The sequence below is a fragment of the Rattus norvegicus genome, chromosome 10 (assembly GCF_036323735.1).
Source record: "Rattus norvegicus strain BN/NHsdMcwi chromosome 10, GRCr8, whole genome shotgun sequence".
Taxonomy (NCBI): Eukaryota; Metazoa; Chordata; class Mammalia; order Rodentia; family Muridae; genus Rattus; species Rattus norvegicus.
The window spans coordinates 51,012,025-51,036,132 of record NC_086028.1 but is presented as its reverse complement, the minus strand read 5'-3'; the positions used below and the strand labels follow the sequence as shown (position 1 = coordinate 51,036,132).

The following is a 24,108-nucleotide window of genomic DNA, read 5'->3' as shown; positions in this document are numbered from 1 at the left end:
GGAAGGTGTTTCTTATGCTATATGGTTGGGGCAGAATTAGTAATCCACTGAGCCCAAGGGAGAGGATGTGTCCTCACAGAAGAGCACAAGTACAGTCAGCCCTTCTGCAGCCCTCCCTCATCCTAATTCCCAGTAAAGATTCTCTGCTTCTGTCTTAGGGTTTTACTGCTGTGAACAGACACCATGACCAAGGCAAGTCTTATAAAGGACAACATTTAATTGAGGCTGACTTAGAGGTTCAGAGGTTCAGTCCATTATCATCAAGGCAGGAGCAGGGCAGCATCCAGGCAGGCATGATACAGGAAGAACTGAGAGTTCTACATCTTCATTTGAAGGCTGCTAGCAGAATACTGACTTCCAGACAGCTAGGAAGAGGATCTTATAGCCCACACCCACAGTGACACACCTACTCCAACAGGGATATACCTCCTAATCATGAAACTCCCTGGGCCAAGCATATGTAAACCATCACAGCTACCCTTGTGCTTCTCATGGTCCCATCTCACCCTCAAGGTTTGGGCTCACTTTTATCCCTCCCATAAGATCCTTCCTCATTCCCTCTGCCTTTGTGCCAGCCTAACAGAATCCTCCATGCCTTCCATGACTTTCTTCATCTCCTTTTTCCTTAAAATTTTAAGCTACTAGAAGGCACATACCTATTTTTTCACTTATATTCTGATGTTCTTGGAATATAGTAGGAACTTAAATGTTGAAAGAATAATTAATGAATAAATGAATGCACGAATTAATAATTAACTGATTATTGACTGATAAGTGGATTCAAATAATAATTTTGAGTTTTTTAACATTCATTGCATAAATGGGTGTTTTAGACCATCTACTATTGGAGAAGAAAAATATAAAGTCAGAGTGGAAGCAGTGCAAGCCACTACATGTCATAAGGGGATTCTCTGGTGTCAAATCTCCACTGAATTCACTTACTTTTTGTCACTACAATGAAATATCTAACAGCACAACTTAAGGTGTCAATAATAATTTTGGTTCATAATGGAATAGGACTCAGTTCATCAGAGTGGGGGAGGGGTGAGGGACAGCTCAATTTACACTGTGGTAGGCCAGAAGGCCGAGAGCAAGACAAAAGGTAGCCAGGGATAATATAACCACAAATATCCCCTCTCGGTGACCTGCTTCCAGATAGCTCTTCCCTTGAGTTTCCAAAATAATGCTACAAGCTGGGGACTAAATATTAAAACCCAAAGCTATATTTAAACCATAACACCCACCTAATATTTTAATATCAAGACCGATGATACCATAGACACATTAAAATGGTATGGTATGATTTACTACTCTTTGCTCATCCTGAAATATACTCTCTATAGCACATCCCTTACCTCAATGGTCAAGGATTTTAACAGAAAGGACAGAAAGATCTTAAGGGCCAAGGGAGATGGTGAATAACATCAGATAGTGTTTTCTGGACACAGCATGTCAGCTATGCACTCACAGTGACTGTGGCAGCATGTACAAGACCTATGTCGCCTCAGCCAGACAAAACCCCAGCACAGACAGGAGGAGGTAGGAGTTAGTTCCCTAACTAAGGATTTATTGGCTTTTGATAGCTGCTAGGAGAAGATGCAATTTTCTTTATGGATGTGACTTTTGGTATGTAACCCACACTCTAGGGCAATTACTATACCCAAGAGTATATGGAAAATATGACCTCAATTTGGGGTAGAGGAAGAGAAGGCACTAAAACAAAATTGGCTGGGTAGAAAGGTGGAAATGGATCTGGTAGATGTGGAGGAAAAGGGTTAAATATGGTCAAAGTAATTTATAGTACTCTGAGAATGAGGTTTTCTGGATAGAAAGGGGTAGCTTCCAAGTAGTGAAAAACTGGCTCAAAATCGAGGAATGAAGACTGCCCTGGGAGTCCCATTCATGGGAACTATGACTGGGCCAAGGAAAGGGCCCCTGTGCATAAGCAGAGGCTACATGATACAGGTTCCCTCCAGCTTCAGGGGAAAGAGTGCCCTGGCTTACATTCTATCTTTCCCAAATAGGAGGAGAAAGAAGAGATAAGACACAAGCTATCAGAAATCAAACATCTAGAAATTGACTGTTTATTGGAAACTTAAGCTCCATGAATGGCTATAAGTGCTCTGCAGAAAGATGCAGGAACATTACACTCTAGATTACAGAGGATGTGCTGTGTTTGCTGATTTCAAACTGGACTTAGTGGAGCCTTAACAAATAATAAGCATGACCAGCACAAGAAAAGGAAAGAGTCTAAGTTAGTGGCAAAGAGAATAGAACTTTAGCTGACTCGGTAGAGTGAGAAACATACCCAAGGATGAACAAGGAACGGTCAACTGGGATGGGATGGAGCAAGATACCTTGGAGAGTGAAGAAGTGTGGTTCCCACATTCTGATCCTCACAGACTAGGCGGTCCATGGAAACGCATCCTAGGGGCATGCGAGAGAGATAGGCAGAGTGTGGTGGTACACTGAATGTAAAAAAGTACCTCTGACTTGGGTGTTGGGGCTCTGCAACCAGAAAACTACAGCACCTACTTTAACTCCCTTTCATATGTAGCAGTGTGCTGCTGGCTGCAACCCAATCACAAACATTTTATTTACAGCTTCTGTGTGGTACTGGTGAACAGTGTATTAGGGATGCTCTTGAGTATATTCTGCCACTTTCTTGACTCTTTCTAGAGGAAAATCCAAGACTCTAGAGCAGACTGTAAATGAGACTGCTTTGTGTATAAAATGCCACTTGCCCTTTGGCCCTCTACCGCCAATGCAGTGCAAACAACAACTTTCTAGAGAAACTACACTTTAGAACAACATTCTCTGGCATTCTCTAGGCACTCTCATCCATGGAGGAATTCTGCAATCTGGATCGAGACATTGAAGGCTCTGCCAAGAGCTGGAAGAAGTTTGTGGAGTCAGAGTGTCCCGAGAAGGAGAAGTTTCCCCAGGATTGGAAGAACAAGACAGGCCTTCAGCGCCTCTGCATGATGAGAGCCATGAGACCTGACCGGATGACCTATGCCATGAGGTAGGGATCAGGGTACAGGCTCTAGGAAAACATATATACAGGAAATCTTAGGAAGAGTAGTCTGGCAGAACTGTTCTTCAAGGCCATGTTCATATAGTAATGGGCACCTTTGTATTAAGACTAAATCCCCTGAGGTCAGTTACCTTGGATGTGGCATCTGTTGTATTGATGTCTTAATAGAAATTGTGGGAGGAAATACTCATCAATACCAACATTGAAAATGATGCCAGTCATCTATAATATGAAGAAAAATGAAGGACTCCAGAAGGCATATAGAATTCCCACATCTGACATCACAGAAACAAAGAAAGTGAGCTGGTTATAATTCTAGGTTGATAGTTGAAAGACAGAATTAGTAAAGCTATTTGAACTTCTATTTTGACTTCTAACTTCTCTGCCAAGTTGGATAATCATCTGTTGAGTTTGTGTGAGAGGAGATGGCAGAGTGAATATCTCTGAAAGAAACTGGAGAAGGTTTGAAAGGGATCCTGTAGTTTAAAAGATGGTAAAGTTTACCATGCAAGTGAGAGGACCAGACCTAGATCTTCAGAACCCACATCAAAGCTGAGTGAGTCTGACAGCCTTCCTGTAACCCCAGTGAATGGGCAGAGAGGGAATTCCTAGAGCAGCAGTTCTCAACATGTCAGTCCTCACCCCTTTGTAGGGGGTGGGGGTCAAATTACCCTCTCAATAGTGGTCATGTATCAAATATCCTGCATTTCAGATATTTACATTATGATTAATAACAGTTATAAAGTAGCAGTGAAAATAATTTTTTTGGTTGGAGTCAATACAGCATGAGGAACTGTATTAAAGAGTAGCATTGGGAAGGTTGAGAGCTCTGCCCTAGGGCAAGCCAAAGTCAGCTAGTCAGAATCACCAAGGTCTGGACACCAGTGGGAGACCCTGTGTTGATATTTAAGGTGGGAAGCAATTGAAAAAGATGTTTAGTATCAATTTTGGCCCTCCAGAAACACATGCATGCATACTTATACATATATGTTTGCCTACATGTATGTCCACATGCATACATGCACACTTATTCTACATATGCAAAAAGAAAGAACAGGGATCTGTAAAACATGAGAGAAATGGGGGAATAGAGATACAGCCCAGTTGGCACAGTGCTTGCCTAGTATGCATGTAGCCCACGGTTCTATCCCCAGCACCCTATAAACTGGGCACTCAGGAGATTGAGGCAGGAGGATCATCAGAAATTCAAGGCTATCCTCTGCCTCATAGCAAGTTTGAGGCCAGCCAGGGATACATGAGACCCTATCTGAAAAGAGAAGAAGGACAGGAGAGGAGGAGAAAGTAGATGACAGAAGGATGAAGGGAAGGCAAGAAAAACAGGAGAGAAGTATGGGCAAGAAAATTCATAAAATCCGAAGGCTATACTTATAATGGCACCAGCCATCACCATTGGATGATTTTTTTCCTCAGATATAGAGTAAGAGGTACCTGGTTCCTAGACTAAAGTTCCGGTACTTTCAAAGTGGTGAAAACAGAGTTGGGAAAAGCAGGTGAGGATATAATTAGAAGTCAAAGGCCAGGGAGTCTACAGAAGCAGAGACTAGCTTAACAGTCACTTGTGAAACCCTGGAATGTGAAAGACCTCACTGGTGTCCTGAAAATATTCTACCACTGGGCTGTCAAGGAGATTGCACAACTTGGTAGATTTATTTTTTTTTAATCAGTGAGTTATACACTTACATAAGTGAGTCATATGGGGTGTTTGTTACACCTCAAAACATTACTTTTTAAGTAAAGGAATTATAAGACACAAAATCTACACCAGATAGGAAAGTGAGAAGAATGGGCTGATGGGAAATCATCAGGAGACCCAGAAACTGAAATTCCTGCACTTTTCCTGATACTCATTTAGATAAAGCCTTGTTTGAGATAAAGGTATGGTAACAATAGTTGCAAGGATTTGAAGATTTTGGTCTAAAAATGGGATTCGTTTTCAGACATATAAAAGCAAAAGCCCAAGTAATGACATGGATTGAGGGATGGCCATGATTTGAGTCAAGAAAGGGGTAAGGAATGAAAATCAATTGGTGTAGGGGCTAGAGAGATGCCTCAGTGATTAAGAGCACTGATTGTCCTAAGTTCAATTCCCAACAACCACATGGCAGCCATGACCGCCTGTAATGGGATCTGATGCGCTCTTGTAGTGTGGCTGGAGACCTCTATAATTCAATGTAAATCAATTAGTGTGAGGTCTGTCCACACAGATGTTGATGTCACCCAGGCTTGAGGAAGTTGCCTGAGCCAAGAGCACAAGTGTTGCGTGAGTGTTTAAAGTGACCAAATAGGATGAGGAATGGCACTGGTGTGCACTATTAGTGCTGACTCAGTCAGGGAGTGAGCCTCAGGAAAACCACACAAGTGGGAAGGTGCTGACTTGAAGACACCATTAGACAACGAGTAAGATGTGGCCACTGCCCAACGCTGATGTCAGTCTGGTACAGGAGACTAAGCCCAGCTGAGAATTACACAGGAGGAGCTATGTATTGGGGTTAGTGGAAGGGTCAGTGAGAGTCTGGAGTCAGACATCTAGAAAGCAGGAAGTGTTTGTTTGACACAAAATGGGACAAGTTGGAAAAGACCACTAAAGGCAGGAGTGGAGGAGAACTCAGTTAAGAATAGAAGAGAGCTATGTGGGACTTTAAATACTAGGCATTGTGGCATATCAGAGGGATATGGCATGGGTTAGATTTGGCTGCCTATAACCATTCAAAGAAGTTGGTCCTTATTCTCCAGAAGTATGAGGTGATAGAGCACCAGGTCTACAGAGGCAGGTAGCAATAGTCTGGGTAGAGAGTGGTCAAGAGCCCGGATCTAAAATGCATGGCTTGCAACTAGCAGTACAAACATTAATTGTGGCAAGGTGCAAATCTGGAGCTACTCCTAACTCTTTAACTGTCACCCCATTGAGCTTGAACATGCTTTTTCATTTCTAGAAGCTTCCATTTTGCAAATGTTATGATTTGGGCTGGGAGAGACTAATACATATGCTTCTCTCCTCCTGCAGAGATTTTGTTGAGGAGAAGTTAGGAAGCAAATACGTGATGGGAAGACCACTGGATTTTGTAAGCTCATTTGAAGAGTCAGGACCAGCCACTCCCATGTTTTTCATCCTGTCTCCAGGGGTGGACCCACTGAAGGATGTGGAAAATCAAGGTGAGAAGAGCTTGGTTTGAAGATGAGGTTGCAGTAGTCCTGTGCCCTTTCACTCTTTGGTCTATTGTTTTGTTTTTTTTTTTTTCTTATCTGCATTCAAGGTTCGTTGTGCAAAACTATCTTTGCAGGCCAGACAGAAACCAGGATGACTGATAAAGCAAAGCCAGCGAATCATGTACCAAAGAGAAGATTGAGTTTCTCTTTAGCCATTCTATTTAGTCCCGTGATTCATGTTGAATTGATATTTGTATATAATATGAATAAGGCATCCAATTTTGACCTCTGTTGAGTAGCTACACTGTCTCAGGACCAGCTGTTGGAAAGGTTGGATTGTCTTGGAATTCTTGACAAAGTTAAGATCATCCAGGGAAGAAAAAAAACAGCATCCACAACAGATGGCTTACAGGCACCACACTCGGGATATGCCCACACAGATATATATACATAAATAGAAATAACAAGAAACATTTTATTTTTTTACATTAAATTGACCATAAGTATAAGAGCTTGTTTGAGGACTATTAATGGTATTCTGTGGATCTATGTGTTTATGTATGCTGACAGCAATATTGACTTTGGAGCCTTATGGTAAAATTTTAAGTGAGGAAATGAGTCCTCCAACAACTTTCTTTAAGACTCTTTCAGCTTCTTGGAGTCTCTCATGTTTCCACAGAACTTTAAAACTAGGTGGTCAAGTTCTACAGAAACTAAAGAAAAGTGCATTCAGATTTCAGTGGGAACGGCTGTGGTACTCCTGTAGGCCAACCAAGGACATGTGGCCACCTTACCAGTATGAAGTGCTTTAACACATGAACATAGATCACCGTTCCATTTAATTTTTTAATTTTAGTTTATTTTGTCAGTGTTGCATAGTTTGTAGTGCACATACTTTGCATTTGTCTTGATTCCATTGTATATAAAATTATTTTGCTAACTTTAGTTTTACTGGTAGTGAAATTTTATATATGAACCTTCTATTAAAAGTTGCTAAACTTATCTGTTGGTTCTAGTGTTGTTATGACTGAGATGACTAAGGCTTTCTAGATACTGGGTTCTGTATGCAGATACACATATGTCCACATACATACACATATGCACATACACACATGTACATACACACACATGCACATACACACACATGCACATACACACACATGCATGTACACACACAATTTTCTAGATATAAGACTATCCCCTCCACAAGTAGAGATAATATCTTTTATAATCTTAATGTTCTTTGTTTCTTTTTTCCTCCCTCATTGTCCTGATGAGACTTTTAGTGTGATGTTAAATAAAGGTGGCAAATTTCGGTACCTTTATTTTCTTCCTAATCTTAGGATAAAGCAGCCATTGAACTTGGTCTTTTCTAAACAGGAAGGTCTAAAATTAAACGTTGAATCTCCTTGCCATTTTATGCCTACTCCATGTTTCTATTTCTCACTGAGTATGTTTCAGTACTTGGTTTCTTTCTAGGCCTTTGTTCTCTTCATCATAGTCATATATATGATATATGAATTAAAATGTTTAATTCTTCTAACTAAACATTCTTAACTAGTGTAAAACTTAGATGTGAGTGTGTATGTGTACACTCGGGCATGGGTGCATGTGTGTGCATGCAGGTATGTGTCCATGCAAATGCATATGTGTGCAAGTCAGAGGTCAGCCTCAGGTGTCATTTCTCAGGAGTCATTCGTCTTGATTTTTAAGGCAAGGTCTTTGTGTTGGATGAAAATAGCCCCTACGTACTCATGTGTTTGAATACTTGGTCCGCAGTTGGTAGGACTATTTGAGAAGGATTAGGAGATATGGCCTAGTTGGAGGAAGTGTGTCACTGGGGGTGGGTATTGAAGGTTCAAAACATTTGTGCCATTCCCAGTGTGTTCTCTGCCATTCCTAGTGTGTTCTTTACCCTCTATTATGAACCAAGATATGAGCTCTCAGCTGCTGTCCTGCCTTCACTCCAGTACCACAGACTCTGAGCCTCTGGAATTGTCACTCAATTGAACTCATTCTTTTATAGATTGTCTGGGTCAGGGTGTCTTATCAAGCAATAGAAAAGAAACTAATACAGCTTGTTGATGGCCTGAAGCTCACTGACTAGAGACTAGGGTAGCTGGCTAGTGAGTCACAGAGATCCTCTGCCTTCCCAGCAGTAGGATTACAAGTGTGTGCCAACACACTTGTCTCCATTATGTGAATTCTAGGAATAGAACTCGGGTCCTCACGCTTACATGGCAAACACTTAATCACCTAAACCATCTCCCCAGCCCCAAACCAATACTTTACAAATTTTAGATAATTCTTTTCGACTTCCCCTCTATATAAACTACAGCTTCTATGTTTCAGCTGTAAACTGATTTTATTTTTACATAACCAAGGTCAAGTACATGATCATTTTCCTCTGTTAATATCATTAATTCTATACATGCCTGATCTAATATATTCACATTTAAGCTTGAAAATCATAAATATCCCTAACCTAGTCAATAGAAAAATCCCCCCTCTGAGACAAAGCACGTGAGCATGATGTTGGGGAGTAGACACATGGACCACTGGTGTGTGTAGAAGTCAGAGGACAACTCATGGAGTGGGTGGAGTCTTTACCCACTTAGCCCTCTCCCTGATCTACATACTAAGGGTTTCTATTCCTATGTTGGAACACCATCACCAAAAACAAGTTTGGGGGGAAAGGTCTGTTTGGCTTGTTCCTCCGTATCGCAGTTGATCATCAACGGCAGTAAGAGCAAGATCATGGAGGCAGGAGCTGTGGAATTGCTGTTTACTGGCTTGTTCTTCATGCCACGCTGCTCCACACGGCTTTCCTAAACTATTTAGGACCACCTGCCCAGGGATGACATCACCTCCCATGGGACGGGCAGACCCACACAGAGTAACTCTAGCTTGTGTCAAGTTAACAGAAACAAGCCAGCACACCCACTTTCTCTACTTTCTGTCTCAATGTCATGATTTCTAGCTATCCTCAGAAGAAGCGTTTCACTAAGAGCTTAAATCATGCAAAGTTCTACTTAGTTTCATATGTAAATGAAGATTTTCTTGAAGAGTGTCCAGTTTTTTTCTGGAGAATTCTCAAATTCCCTTGAGAAAATAAATAAATAGTATTTGTACTTGTCACTAGCTTCTTACTCGTTCTGTGTATTGAAAGGTGTTTTCTTTTTAGTCTAGAAAGGCATTCTTACTAGAATCATTAGCATCCCATTACAATATGAATGAATGGTATTTTCCCTTTATAGTAAGCTGATATTCCTGGGCTTATTTTCTTCTACTTTAATCATATGAATATACATATTTATATAAATTGTATAGGATCATGGATACTGTAATAGGATGGCACTAACTCTAGTAACAATGCCTTCTAGAATTAAAAAAGAGAATGCCTTTCAATATATAGAATAAATAAGAAGCTACATAGATATAGATAGGAATAGATATGTATACATAGATATGTATATATACACATATACATATATGCATATATAGAGAAAGATGCCACTTATTTCCTGTCTTTAATCTTCATTTCGCTAGTTCACATAATCAGAAAAGAATCCTAAGAAAGAAAATTTCTGGATTCTTGTCTGACTCCAAACCCGTTGATGAGTTTTCTGGGTACAAAATGATTCTACTTAGGATTCTGCTATATGGCTCTGTTGTGCTCTTGAGGCCAGTTTTGCTTGTTGTGTGAGCATAGGTCATGTTTCTTTGTCGGTGACCCATTTCTATCCCCCAGGAACACTGAGCTCACCTGCTTTGCGTTCCGCTATTTCATGAGCTGTGTTTCCCTGGGGTCCTTTCTGCTCACCTGCTCAGCTCTCATCATGTCTGTTCAAGGAAGGAAACCTTCCTTTAGCTTTACTCTATTGCTTTTGGTAAATGCCACCATTAGTTACCAAAAAGGAGTCATTTTAAACAGCCTTTCCCCTGCCCTATCAAATTACCTATCAAATTGTCTCGATTTTTGTTTGGATTCTGCTGAATAGCCACAATCTCTCACTAGGATTATCAAGATTACTTCCTGACCCCTATCCGCCCTCCTCCTCCTCCTGAAATCCTTTGCTACTTTGGAACTTTGTGACCAGAGTTCCCTTGCTAAATCTCAAATCCTGTAATGTCACTTTGCTCCCTGAAGCTTTCTTGTGGTCTCTCATCATATTAAAGGTTAAGTCAAACATCCTTCACATGATTGATGCAGCCTACAGGGCCTGGCCTCTCTGCCCAGCCTTGGATCTTACCTGCCCCAGACTCACTCTTTTAGATTCCCGGCCATATTTTGGACATTTCAGCAAATGGCTCCTTTCATCTGAAATATTCTCAACAGCCCAGTTCTTACTCATCCTACAAAGATCAGCCTGACCTCATCACTTGGTTCCCCATTATGGATCCTTGTGGCACGCAACACATTGATGGCATAGCATTTAATAGAATCCTAATTTAATCACTCTTTTGTTGCTGAATTTTACATCTGCATGCCTGCCTGTTGCTAAGATCCTTGAGGTCAGAAACCATGCCATCTTGGTCCTTATCTTATCCGAGTCTCACAATGTGGCTAGCACGGAGAATGAACTCAGTAAATATTTGCTAAATAAATCAATGAATGAATAAATCAATGAATGAATATCATAAGGCATTCATCATAACTATGGTATTCCTGTCTTTCACGTGTTTATGAGTTCCTTGTATCCACGTTCACACATTCACAGAGTCTGTGTTCCTTCTATCCACTTTCTCCTGTTTAGGGAGCCACTGTTCCTTCCATCCAAGTTCATAATTTATGGAGCCTTTGTTACTTCTGTCCACCTGGGGCTTTGTTGCTCTCCAATGAATACATTCCGTTTCCTCATTTTCACTCACCATTCTCCCTTTGAAAGTTTTCATATTCTCCATTCATGAGCAATCTTGCTCTTAGCCAGTTGACCTCCAATTATTCCACCATGTTATTTGAAGCTTCCTGTCATCTCAGGCACACTGGCCCCGCCCCGATCTACATTGTCTCGGACCTGCCTCAGCCTTGCCCTTGGCTTCATTTGAATGCATGCCTCTAGAAGCATATTGCTGTTCATCGGCAGGAGACCACTTCTGCACCTGTGCCCGCTCTCTTCTTCCCTCCCTTCCTGACTTCTTGGTGGTTTGATTTATTTTCTAATTTGTCCATTTAGACGTAGGTTCTGGGAGAATATATATTTCCCATTTCTTGACTCTAACCCGTTTGCCTGATGAGCCCCAGTTCTCATTTGGAATCCCCAAAGCTGACGCAAGCGGTTTCCCCTATCACCCTTAGTCCTTGCACATTAAGTACTGTCTCCGTGCTTCGATTTGCAGTATGGGTAGCAGGTAGTTCATATCCCTCTGTTTAGACTCTTAGAATATTAGGATCCCCTCTCAGCCTCAGGCAGCTGAGCTTAACTTGTTCACTGCATTTCTCCTTTGTTTTGCAGTGGTAGCTGTTATCTGAGCAGTTTTTTTTAAAACCTCAAAAGTGAGACAAAAGATTTGTTTTCTTGTTTTCATCCACTCCTCAGCTGAAACGCATTTGCCTTCATCCTAACGAAGAGATGGGTCTGCTTAGCAGACACAATCCTTAACTTACCTCCGATACTTGGCTACGATACTTCTCTGGTACTTTGCTCTGCTCAGATTTCTCCAGAATATCTCATCCTGAACACTGTGGGGCAGGAGAGAAAGAGAAGAGGAGAAATGAGGAGGGAGGGGAGAAGAAGGAGGAGGAGGGGAGGGGAGGAGAATGGAGGAATAAGGGAATAGCAGGGTGGGAGCAGGACTAGGAGGAGGAGAGAACTAGATTCACACTGCCTGGTCTCTGTTTGAGCATGAACTCTCCCACCCCCACTGTGTACATCTTTCCTTGAGTACTGGGATTAATCCCTTAACAGCACTTTGATTTTGCTGGTCCTTCTTTCTTTCCTTGCCACTTTGTTTGCACATTTATTTTTTCTCTTTTCCCCTGTTTTCTATCTCCCGACATGCCTTCGCAGCCCCAGAGATAAAATGAAATCTCTGATGTGAAAAGACTTTGAAAAGTTAAAAGCAAAGCAGAGTGTACAGCACAACAGTGCTGAAGACGCAGCTTCTGTTCTCCAAGGCGGTGCACTCCTCACTTTAACTCCTGTCACGTCCTTCAAAGCCAGCTTCATCTTCAACCTCACACAGGCCTCATCTCTGGTCTCTCTCCCACACGTCTGAGGCATGATCTTGCTTGGTCCCCTTTCTCCTTTGTCCGAGTACTTGGCTTTGAGAAAATGAGGTCAGCTCCTTCTATTCCATGATCAGAAAGTAGCTGTTTATCTCACCTTTGGCTTCTTCTGTGTCTATGTGTGTTCAGAATGGCAAGTTCACATAAATTAAGATAAACTGCCACAAGGTAAGTTCAAAGATGAAGGATTCACCCTTTGCAGCCAGATTATCAATATGTCGCTTAGGTCTCTTGTCCCATGTTCCTATCCCCGTTCTTTCTGTTGGAGGCAGTGAAGTGTGGGCTAGACTGGTCTCTAGGAAGCAGTGTGAGGACTGATGGAACATGCTTTTTGTGATGGCAAGAAAACTCTTGATGAGTCCATGTACCAGAGAGCAGGAGGGTGAAGAGAGAAAAGCTGGAGATACAAAAAGACAGTGTGTAAAGAACAGACTTATAGGCAGAAGGAGGGGAGAATGTACTAAGGGGAGATATAATGGCAACCAACTGAAGGGGTTTTCTCCACAGGGGTATAGAAGAAAGTGGAGCATTTGGTTAACAACAGGAAGGAGGCTTAAAACCAGAGAAAGGGCTGACACAGTTAACATCAGAATACACAGAAAGCTTTCCCAATAGCTTTGAGGCTGAGGGCCATGAGCTTGTGTTACCAACAATTCACTGAAGGCATTATTTGATTTTCTCTTTTACTAGTGTTTGGGTTCACACAACATTAAGGTGTCTAAAGGTCTTAGGTCTAGGTCTAAGGAAGACATAGAAGGAAGCAGTGGAGATGAAGATTTCATAAGATCACAATTCAAATTCAGCATCATTGAGTCTATATTAAACTAAGTCAAAATGGTAAAGGTGAGGATTAGAAAAAAAATGGTGGACCCAGTGACCTGGACATTTGATTGAAGTAGAGTGGAAAGAGTCAGAGTGAACCTGGGCGTCAGCTGTGATAGTCTTAAGACAACATAGGCATAGTGACCCCATGCCTTTAATCCCAGCAGAGGCAGGAAGATTTCTGTGAGTTGAGGTCAGCCTGGGCAACAGAGTAAGTTCCAGGACAGCCACCTAGGGCTACACAGAGAAAACCTGTCTCAGGGCAGGACCCAGGGGTATGGAATAATAGCTGAACCATGCAACAGTTCTCAGTGATGGGAAAGTCCTGGGTGCAGCCCTTGGGAGGGGCAGCAGCAATGGTGGTAAGGTAAGTTCTCTAAGGTTGAAGGAAACAAGGAGGCATGTAGGCAAATGTCAGCCAACTCGTCCATAATGGCATTGATGATAACAATGAAACAGGGACCAGGTCAAGCCCCTCACAAAAGTCAGTCTCACCAGGGAGCTGGGAGGAAGCACAGAACACAAAAAGCAATAGCCAAAAAGCAAGAGAATTGTAGAAATGCATTCATTCCCCTGTCTCAGAATGCCATCAGCACATGGCATGTAAGAGTGGACTGCTGGCCTTGTGGGATCCTCACAGAGACAGGAGGGGATGACACACCCTAGGAGAAGCTCAATGAGTATTTGAGGTGGCACAGCCATCTAGAGAGGCGCATAAGTCAGAAATAGGAAAGCGGGTCACACACAGTAAGGCAAGAGCATGAAAGCCATACCACAAAGTAGTGTGAACGTGAACCCCAAAAGCACTTTGATACCTTGGGGAACTTGCTAAGGCCCTCCACAGTATCTATGAGCCTCACCGCTGCAAATGAAAGGACTCCGTAAGTTCACCTCACACACACCGCAAGGCTCGTGTCTCACAGAGTCAGAATCAACTGAGTACTGAGTAAACAGAGCCCCATCAATTGTCCCCTTTCCTACCATTTACAAGATCCATCTTTCTTGTCAGCCTGGATTAACGCAGATTGATCCAAGCTGACTCTGCAGGGCCAGGCTTTGCTTCACCACGACCCCTCCAGTCTGTAGTTTTCCAACTAATCTTTATTAAGCGCCTCTTTCCCTATATCCTTCTCCTGCAAATAAAGGAAATAAATAGGCTCCTTTGTGAGCAAAACATCATGGAAGCCATCTAATAATCCCCACACCTGTTACCCTGGTGTTTGCTCTGTAGTTAGTTGCTTATCTCCCCAGCTCTAAAGCTGACATCAAATGCTTGCCAGCTAGGATTTATCGAGTTTAATAAAGGCATTTCTTGGGTTCATCTCAGTCTAATCTATAATAACTATTCCTCAATATAAAAAGTCATCATCCTACTTGTATAAGGTTGAAGAAGGGTACACAGACATTTTAGTATTTAAAGGAAATATCCAATATTAACTGTTTTCTTTTCAAAACTTTCTCACATGAGTTATCAAGTTATATCTGTAATTTTAGTTCTTCTGAAAGTAAATTTTTTATACAGACTCATATTACTTTTCTCTTTTTAAAATGTACCTTCTCTCTCATCTATTTTGCCTTCCCAGAAAAAATTGTTCAATGATTCCTTCACGATATTACACAGTTTTATGATCCTTTTATCTAAAGAATGACATACACCTTTCCCAAACTTTATTGGGTTTTGCTAACAGCTAATGCATAAAGAGAATTGGTCCCCTATATTAAGGTCATTTTTTTTAGGTTCTGTTTTCTTTGGGCTTGAAAAGCAGCTCCATGGCATTGGCCTTGCCTCTGTGGTGTATCTATGATATTTTGTTGTTGTTCTTATTGTTTTATCTTGTTTCTTACACTAATAGCACAATATAACATTTACAAACCCTGTTTTGTTCTGTGTCTTCCTTCTCTCCACTTCTTATATGAAAGAATGGCACAAAGATTCCCATAGGTTATGAATAGTAAAGGAGGAGACTGATAGAGGAGGAGTCAGGACTGACTAAACACTGCTCACACCTTCCTGGGTTGTCCCGAAGAAGACTGGATATACTCAGAAGACAAAGAGACCATGCCCACATGACTATCCTTTACCTTTTTATATCAGCACTCTGTAGGCAGTGGGTCAATGCTCAGACATCAAGTAGGGACCTTGTAAGAGAGCACCAACAATCCCGCACCATTCTTAAGGGTTAGATAAAGAAGCAGGGATGGAGGATTTGGATGTGGATAAATGTTTCCTTTTCTCTGGGATTGCACATCTGAAAGATTTAGTCTCCTCTGATGGGGGGAAATATGATTCTTGAGTATGGTTCCAAGTATACCTAGATTTGAGGGATGACAAACAGGGCAGTTGTTAGGAAGAGATGATTAGACTCAGGAAATGATACTAAATCCCATGCTTATCTTAGGAAAGAAACTCGGATATACATTCAACAATCGGAACTTCCACAACGTGTCTCTAGGGCAAGGTCAAGAAGTAGTTGCTGAGGCTGCACTGGACCTGGCTGCTAAGAAAGGTCACTGGGTGATTCTGCAGGTACCGTCCCTCTGCCCAGATCTGGATCAGTCATGCCTTCCTGCCCATTCAGGCTGCACCTCATAGACTCTGGGCTTCCTAAGCCCTCTGACTATTACCTACCTGTTCCTCCGTGCCTTGACTTCCTACTCTGCTCTAACCCTCCTCAGTCTCACATCTTCTTCCCAAAACCTCCTCCAATAACTCTTCCCCACACCCACTTGACCATTGTCTCCAAACAGTTCTAAGTTCCACGCAAAAAAGGAAATAGATTTCGCTCCGATTACGCACTCAAGAAATTAGCATTTGATCAAGGTCCATAGCAGCTGGACACTTTCAACGGCTGAGCTCTCCCATGAATGCCATGGTGCTCTACTCCCATTTACGTTCCTGCTGTGTTGTACGTTCTGAGTCACGTACCCATAAGACTAAAACTTAGCCTCTCCACTGGGAGCTTGTGTCGTCTGGAAACGAGGGACCCTACTGCCGTGATTCCATGGAACAAGAGTAGGCGGGGGTAGAGGGGGATCTGCCATTCACTCTTCTATCAAAGCCTGTCCCCCGTGCAGCTTATTTAGAGACTGTAGCTGAGTCAGAGCAGCGGGCTCATTATTCTTTTCTCTTAAAGCACTCCGCAGTCAGTCCCATCGGGACTGGTTTGTCAGGACATGTTCTCGCCAAATTTCCTTAGAGAAAATGATGTTTCTGATTTACCTTTACCATCACGATCACAGCCTTCAACTGTTCAACAAAAGCTCTGGGGTAGGGGGTAGAGAGATGATTAAGTGGTTAAGAGAGCTTGCTGTTCATTCAGTGGACCACAGCTCCATTTTCAGTACCTTTATGAATATGAAAGCATATTCTTTCTCCAACACACACACACACACACACACACACACACACACACAAATAAAGTCATTTTTGAAAGCCTATTGGGTGTGGGAGAGTAGCCAGAGAGTAACGGGGACGGTGCATATGTATAGCACATGTATTTTTACATGTCGGGTGACAGAATTAATGAGGAAACTAAAGAAAGACTATCTGCAAAAGCCAGTCATTCACCCATCCTGACTTCATTACCAAGAACTTCATCAATCCCATGATTACTCACTCCTCCACATCTTGCTACTGACTTCTCCTTAATTATACTTTTATTTATGGGGAGCCCGGCAGTGGAAAGATCTGCCATTCCCTGAAACTACTTTTTCGGGAGTAGTAGGAATCCCAGGAGAAACAGCAACAACAGCTGGAACCCCTGCTTGTCCATGCGCTGGGAGGTAAAGTCACCAAGTCTGTAGATTCGTCTACCAGGAGACCTGCTCCTGGCCACTAGAGAATAAAGGAACTGAGCCTCCTGGTATGGTGATCAGAGTCCATTTCTGAAACTGTGGTTCTGCCTCCAACAAGGTTCCTCAGACAAGGAACTGAGTTTCCTTCCTTTGTACCTACTGGGTACACAGTATGCCCACATCACATGTTGATGTGGATTCCAAGCTCTGAGTTCAAAACCCCCTCTTTAATCCTTGGTGACAGAGCATCCCCAAGGGAAACAGTTTCTCTGGATAAGACCTAGTTACCTGAGAGCTCTGTTTTTCCTCTCAAGTGAAGCATTGTGGGTATTGACTACAAATCACTTGTCTGAACTGCAGAGTCAGGGTGGAAGAGAAGGGCCTCTCAAAAGTTATATCTTCCTGAGACTCCTAGACATTCTGGTTTTAATATTTACCTGGTGTTGCTGAGCATAATGGCACTCACATGCAACCCCAGTAGGCAGGAAGATCTTGAGTTTGAGGCCAACGTGGGCTACCTATCAGGTTTCAGGCAAACATGGGCTATAAAGTGAGAGCCTGTCTCAATGACCCACCCCAAAATAGTTCCTGGAAAAGGGAAAAACCACAGTGAAATTATTCTCCTTTCAAAATGTATACACGGAACAGTATCAACCCTTTCAAGAAGAGTTCGGCCTCAATGATCGAGTGCTTCTAAGAGCTTGAGACACTGAGCTCTTGTTCCAGTCACTTCTCCTCCACTGGATCTAACAACTATTCCATCTCATGTCATCCCAGGGAAGGCTATTTAAGGTTGCAACCAAAAACAGTCAGTAATTTGTCAAGAGTACTCGTTTCCTAGGACCTGAGGACCCAGGCAAGGCTCAGGAGATCTCAACTCTTCCTGGCTAATCGCTGTGGGTTGAGTTTCCCCAGTTCTGGAAGCCCCATGGATCCTTGAATACCCGCAGTGTTCCTTCCACAGAAAACAGGTTTTCCTCTCAGCCCTACCCTGCTCTGTCCTGCTCTAAGGGACTTGAGCTCTGTGGTGCCTATGGAATTGCTCACTGCTAGCTTGCTTGTATTACCACCCAACAGGAACCTGGGCTCTCCAGAAAGCCCACTGAACTCTGATTCAGTCATGTGATTCTAAATGATCTCCTTCACAATGTTTCATGTCACCATCTGCTATAATCCGCACATAGCAGTTTCTAGTATAAAGAGCCCTTTCAAATTCATTGCCCACAGGTCTTTGCAGCAGCCATGAAGTATGGCAAGCATGAATTGTTAACTTCTTTTCTATAGAACCAAAAGCAGCAGAGGCCAGATTACTGTGGTCCTTGTACTCTGCTCAGTGTTGATTTGTGTATTTAAAGCTCTGCAAGTCTACTTGCTCAAATATTGACTGAGGAGCCTTTATCTATTCATCATAATGAAATATATTGCCACGAAACCACAGGATCTACTTAGGAAAAGAAAGGTGCTGTTTCCAAATGACTGTGAAGAACTAAGTCTTGGTAAAGAAAAATAGACAGGAATCAGATTTAGGATCAAAAGACAGGCTCAAAAGCTAGACAGAGAAGCCCATGACGAGAGTAGGGACCTTTGTGGGCCATTGACAGCAGTGTCTCCCTGTGTCTTAGGGAGATAATTTTAGTGGCAATTAGAAGAATGGTTTGGTGAGCAGAAAGCTGTGTAGAGAGAGTTTGAATCTTTACCTTTCAAACATGAATACATATGCACTGTACTAGCAGGTCCCATTAAAATGTGCTAACTCAGTAAGTCTGAATGGGGCCTGAGATTCTGCTCCCAAGTACCGCAGCTGTATTCATACCTTCTAGTTCTGAGGGGTTCAGATTACCCAGGCAGTTAGAGAATTAGACTTAAAATGTGATTGCATTTTAGACTCAAAAGTATAGTTCCTGGACCCACAGTAAGGTACCATCTAGGAGGTTCTTAGAAATACAAATAGCCAGTCTCTACTCACCACTGAAGCGGAAGCTGCAAGGAGGATCCAGTAATCTGTGCTTGAAGCCATCCTCCAGGGGATTCATACGCAGTCAAGTCTGAGACCACAAATGCTAGATTTATGATTATCAAAGGACAGAGTTGAATTGTATGTTGCTGTGGGGGGTGGGTCACCATTACTGGGTAACTCTATGCTACTCAAGGCTATGAATGACCTGGCAGTCCAGGAATAAACAACTCTACTGAATACTTTAATATGTGTGTTATAGGTCGAGGGCACAGCTCAGTAATAAAGTGCTTTCTTGGCATGCGTGAGACCTATGTCCAATCCCTAGCACCACCAAAAACAATAACTGTACAGGCGAAGGTGGTTAAGTACTACACTGTATCTATTTTATTGCAATTTTTAAAAAAATTACTGAAAATTAAATCCAAACAAAAACAAAACAAAACAAAACAAAAACCTATAGGTAACTGAGCACTGCTGAGAGAGAAACAGTCTTCTCCACGGACAAGTCTCCAGTAGCAAGTGGTCAGCCTTGAAATCATTTACACACAGAGAACACTAAACAGACTCAGTGGGCTGTCTTTATATATTTATGCATTTGTATATGTTTATGTGTACATAAGAACAATAATCACAGGGAAAGGCCGTGAATTTGAGAGGGAGTATGGGAGGGATTGAGAGGAGGGAAGGGAATGGGAAATGGTGTAGATGATATATATAATTTTTAAATTATCTAAAAATGATAATGAAAAGCTTGGTGTCCCCTCTAGCTGCCCACCTGATAACTGTTTACTGCTAATAGATATAAGCATGTGTCTACTGGGGGGGGGGGTCTTTCCTTCCCGACAGAACATCCACCTGGTGGCCAAATGGCTCAGTACCCTGGAGAAGAAACTGGAGGAGCTCAGCGAGGAAAGTCACCCAGACTTCAGGGTCTTCATCAGCGCCGAGCCTGCACCCTCCCCTGAGGGCCACATCATTCCCCAGGGCATTCTGGAAAACTCCATTAAGATCACCAACGAGCCCCCCACAGGCATGCATGCCAACTTACACAAAGCCCTGGACAATTTCACTCAGGTACTGCCTGGTAGGGAAAGGGTGAGTGAGGAGCACCGTACCCCACAAAGGGTCAATTCAAATCCAGTGGGAGAAACGTGAGCCTGGGCATTGACTGATATGGGCCAATGGGCACCCTCTGGCATTGACTGCTACCCAGTGCCCGCTCAGTATTGCCCAGCTCCCAACTTCTAGCTGTATCTCAAGGAGATGAGGGTAGTAGGGCCTTTCTTTAGCAAGAAGGGGAGATTTCATGCAAGTCTGTTAGCTAATATTTCAAAATGAAAACGGGAAAGTTGTTACACTTCTAAGTGCTCTGAAAACACGCACTTATTGGCTAAGCGTCCTCTCTTCAAGTAGGAGGAGGCTATGCTCATTCAGCTACTCTCACTGGCTGCACCAAAAGAATCAAACGGTCTAGATGTTGGGTAGTAGGAAGCTGGGTTTGGGCTGCATGCAAATGTTCCAGTAACAAAGTATGACCTTTGGATGGTAAGCAATGCCTATGGACTTGATGAAAATGCAAATCCTGGGGCCCTGCTCTAGAAAATAAGGCTCATACTGAGAGTACTATGTTCTGGAGAGAATCAGAATATCAAGGCTCAGGGACATTTCCACAATTCCCATTACTTTTAATCTAAGACTCAAGCTGTGGAGGATTTATTTAAACCCTAGTTCAGGAGGACTAATAATAATAACCATAATAAATTAATAATGATATATGTCATATATACATATTTATGACAAAAGTAGGAGAAAGACTGACAGAAAGTGAGGACAGTGGTGAAAGGGAAAGAAATGGGGGAGAACAAGAAAAGAGAGGATAAGAAAAGACTAGAGAATAAAGTAATGCAGGTTTTCTCTCATATTCGATATGTATGTTCTCAGGAAGCTATCATTTCTCAGCTTTTCTCCATGGGAAAGGGAAATACAGGAAGGTAGGACCTACGGCCCATCTTGAAACCCCAGTGAGCTTTATTCGTACTTATGGAGAAGCTTCTAGGAGCTGTCAGAAGGGTCTTCCTCTCTGCTGTCAACCGTAAGTCTCTGTTCTCCAGTCATGCTAACATGCATGTCAAATCCAGGTCCTTTAAGTAGGCCATGGCACACAGCAAGTCCCCAGCCAGCCTATACTAACCACTAGTGGTCCTAGCCCTTTGGGCCTGGTTTAATTTACAATATGGTAAAAGCAATAGCAAAGTCTCAAAAGATTTTACATACACATGTTACACGAAGTCACACGATCTGAGGGAGAAATTTCCACAAAGGTCTGAGAAGCAAAACTTGCCTATTCTGCTTTTTCACGCCCTCTCCTGCCTAGTTCCCAATACCTAATACCATCTGACAGCAAGGGACACTACAGCAGATGTTGAATTATTTTAGCTTAAAATTCCCTGCCCACCACAAACAGGACAGAAGATAGGGTATTCCCCTAGCCAGGGTCTCTCTCTCTCTTTACCTTCTCCCAGGTAATTAAACTTAATTAAATTCCTGGTCAAGTACAGAGACAAACCTCTAAATGCCTATCTTTAATATTCTTCTTATAGGGAACCTACCTGCTCAAGTCCACACCCCAATAAAGAAGTCTTGCAGTAATGTTGGGTGGACAACAGCATCACGTTTTGTCTGTTTTTCTTTAACATAGAAGTTGCAAGATATGAAAGTACCCAGTGGTAGGGTACTTGCCTCTCTTGAGAAAGGTTCTGACTTCAATCCCCAGTGCTAGGAAGGGCAGGGATGGGGGTTGGGAGAGAAGGAATGAAATGGTGGTAGGGACTGGGAGAGGCAGAAAGCATAGAATGTACTTAGCTGGCTCTAGACCGCAGGCCCCACCCGTGAACCATTCTCAGCTGTCCTGCCTTGAGGGTCTCGGACAGTTGGAGGTGGTGGATCCTCACCTGCCGTTCCCCCTTGTATGATCAGCTGTAACCACACCAGGCTTCCCCTTTACAGCCAGTGAAGGCCATTGTCCCTGGGCTTCTCTCCCTGCACTCCTGACGACCAGTCTTAGATGGTGCACAAGTAAAATAAAGCTGAAGTGACAGTATCTCTTCCTGCTTATGCCATCCCTGGCTCGAAGGGCTCACTCACTGTTTATAGCCACAGAGAGAGACTCATTCTGAGGGCAGATTTATGAGGTTGTCCATTGCTTCCAGCAGAGGGCTGTGTAAATTCATCCTGCTCCCCGAGAAACCCATTTTAACCCTGTGAGGGATACATTTCTTGGCTCCCTGCTTCCCCAATAGTTACTTTATTTGGAGGTGGTGGTTTTATTTTGACTTTGATGGGAATGTTTCACTGTCGGCCCATCTTGGCATTAAAGGTATTCGTGCTAAAAGGCAATTTCCCACAGAATCTTTCTTTTCCAAATGTGTAAGGAGTAACGAGGCATCCTGTAGTTGATGGAGAGTTGTCCTATCCACAGAGCAGTTGTGGAAGTCTCACAAGGCCACAGCTTATCCCTCCATACCACTTCTGCCCCAGTGAGAGCAGCAACCAAAGAGGTGTCGTGTGTTCAGGAGGAGTGTCCCTGTGGGAATGTCAGCAGTACCAGAAGCTCCCACAGTCTGCTTTCCTCTGTGGTCCCTGCCCTGTGCGAACACAGCCTAAGGTGGTTTCTAGAACAAGCATCAAGACTGAACATATGCAGTGGGGAGACTTCCAAGCACCTTCTTGGACTCTAGCTGCCACATCTTGCTCCAAAATGAAAAAGAATCTCATTCAGAGAAACTTTGTATTTTTGTTTCTTTTTTTTTTTTTACTTCAGGGGATCCAGAGAGTGCTCCCCCATCCCTTTAAAATGTAGGCTTACCCTTATTGTCTGTCACCAACACCCTCCTGAAGGTCCACCAAGCAGGACCTCGCTGACTTCCTCTGGACCAGCACCTGCTTCCTTCTTTCCTTGTACCAGTTCATTCCTCCCTTTGTCCTGAGCCCCTTACCTGCCCTCCACATGCTCTGCAGTCAGACCCCCTCCATACTGTTTGCTCAGCCTCATGTTGGATATTCCTTCCCAGAATGCGGGGAGCAGGGAAGCGCATGGATGGTACAGCATCTCCCATTGCTGTGAGTCTGGATCCCATCCTCTCTCTCCTTTCAGAAGCTTTGCAGTTCAGAAGCCAAGGGTTCCTTGTCACATAGACAGAAAAACACATTCGTATTCCGTGAGGGGCAGGAAAGGACAGTTTGTAAGGGTCCCCACGTACATGGGACACAGTGACATTGATAGAATAAATGAGACATTCATAACCACAGACCCTCTGCTGCTCTCATTAGCTATGCCCAGGTACCTAAATAGTTCACCTGTGTGCACAAGGTTATAGACAAAACATACTGTTGCCTGAATATAAACTTTAACTCAAATGCTGAACTGAACCCCATCTTTCTGCACGTCTGCCTCCAGCTGGGACCCTCACCTTGCCTCACCTCAGAACGATAACTAGTCCCTTCACTGTGCATTACACCATAGACATGACTGACCATAACCTTACCCGGTGTGAATCCCGATCTTCACCACACCCTTGCCTACCCAGGTAAGGGGAACTATGTCAGTACTGTTAATGATGCTTCTCTTCCAGGACACTCTGGAGATGTGCTCCCGGGAGACAGAGTTCAAGACCATCCTCTTTGCTTTGTGTTACTTTCATGCCGTGGTTGCCGAAAGACGCAAGTTTGGGCCGCAGGGATGGAATCGTTCCTACCCCTTTAACACTGGGGACCTCACCATCTCTGTGAATGTGCTGTACAATTTCCTGGAGGCTAACACAAAGGTGAAACACAGGGGTATGGCTACAGTTCATTACAGCATGGGCTTCCCACACACAAGGGTTCTGTGGTGTGAGGAAGGTCTAAGACCCCACGCAGAGGAGATAAGGAAGTTCCAAGCCAAGGACCAGCCCCAGGCTAAGTTCTACTGTGATGTCAGAGCCAGGAAGTAAAGGAATCCAAATTGTCAGCCCCATGAGAATTCATGCAGAGATCCATCAGACTGATTGTATGTGCTTACACCACAGCAGGGATTTGTGGGTTGACAGGAAGAGACCCTAT

General features: G+C 43.1%; 1 protein-coding gene across 14 annotated transcripts in view; it reads left to right on the top strand.

Annotated features, from left to right (window-relative positions):
- Nucleotides 1–24,108, top strand: part of Dnah9 (dynein, axonemal, heavy chain 9) — a 367,182-nt gene that overhangs the window by 327,845 nt on the left and 15,229 nt on the right. For 7 of the 14 annotated variants that reach the window (NM_001427097.1, XM_039087294.2, XM_039087292.2 and 4 more), the window contains 5 exons: nt 2,832–3,025; nt 6,063–6,211; nt 15,656–15,783; nt 19,855–20,082; nt 23,640–23,831. In NM_001427097.1, coding sequence (NP_001414026.1) covers nt 2,832–3,025; nt 6,063–6,211; nt 15,656–15,783; nt 19,855–20,082; nt 23,640–23,831 — 891 coding nt within the window. Of the gene's footprint in view, nt 1–2,831; nt 3,026–6,062; nt 6,212–15,655; nt 15,784–19,854; nt 20,121–20,949; nt 23,607–23,639; nt 23,845–24,108 lie in introns of those variants that run through there. The other 7 variants (XR_005490291.2, XM_017597645.3, XM_039087296.2 and 4 more) reach the window with 7 other exon arrangements.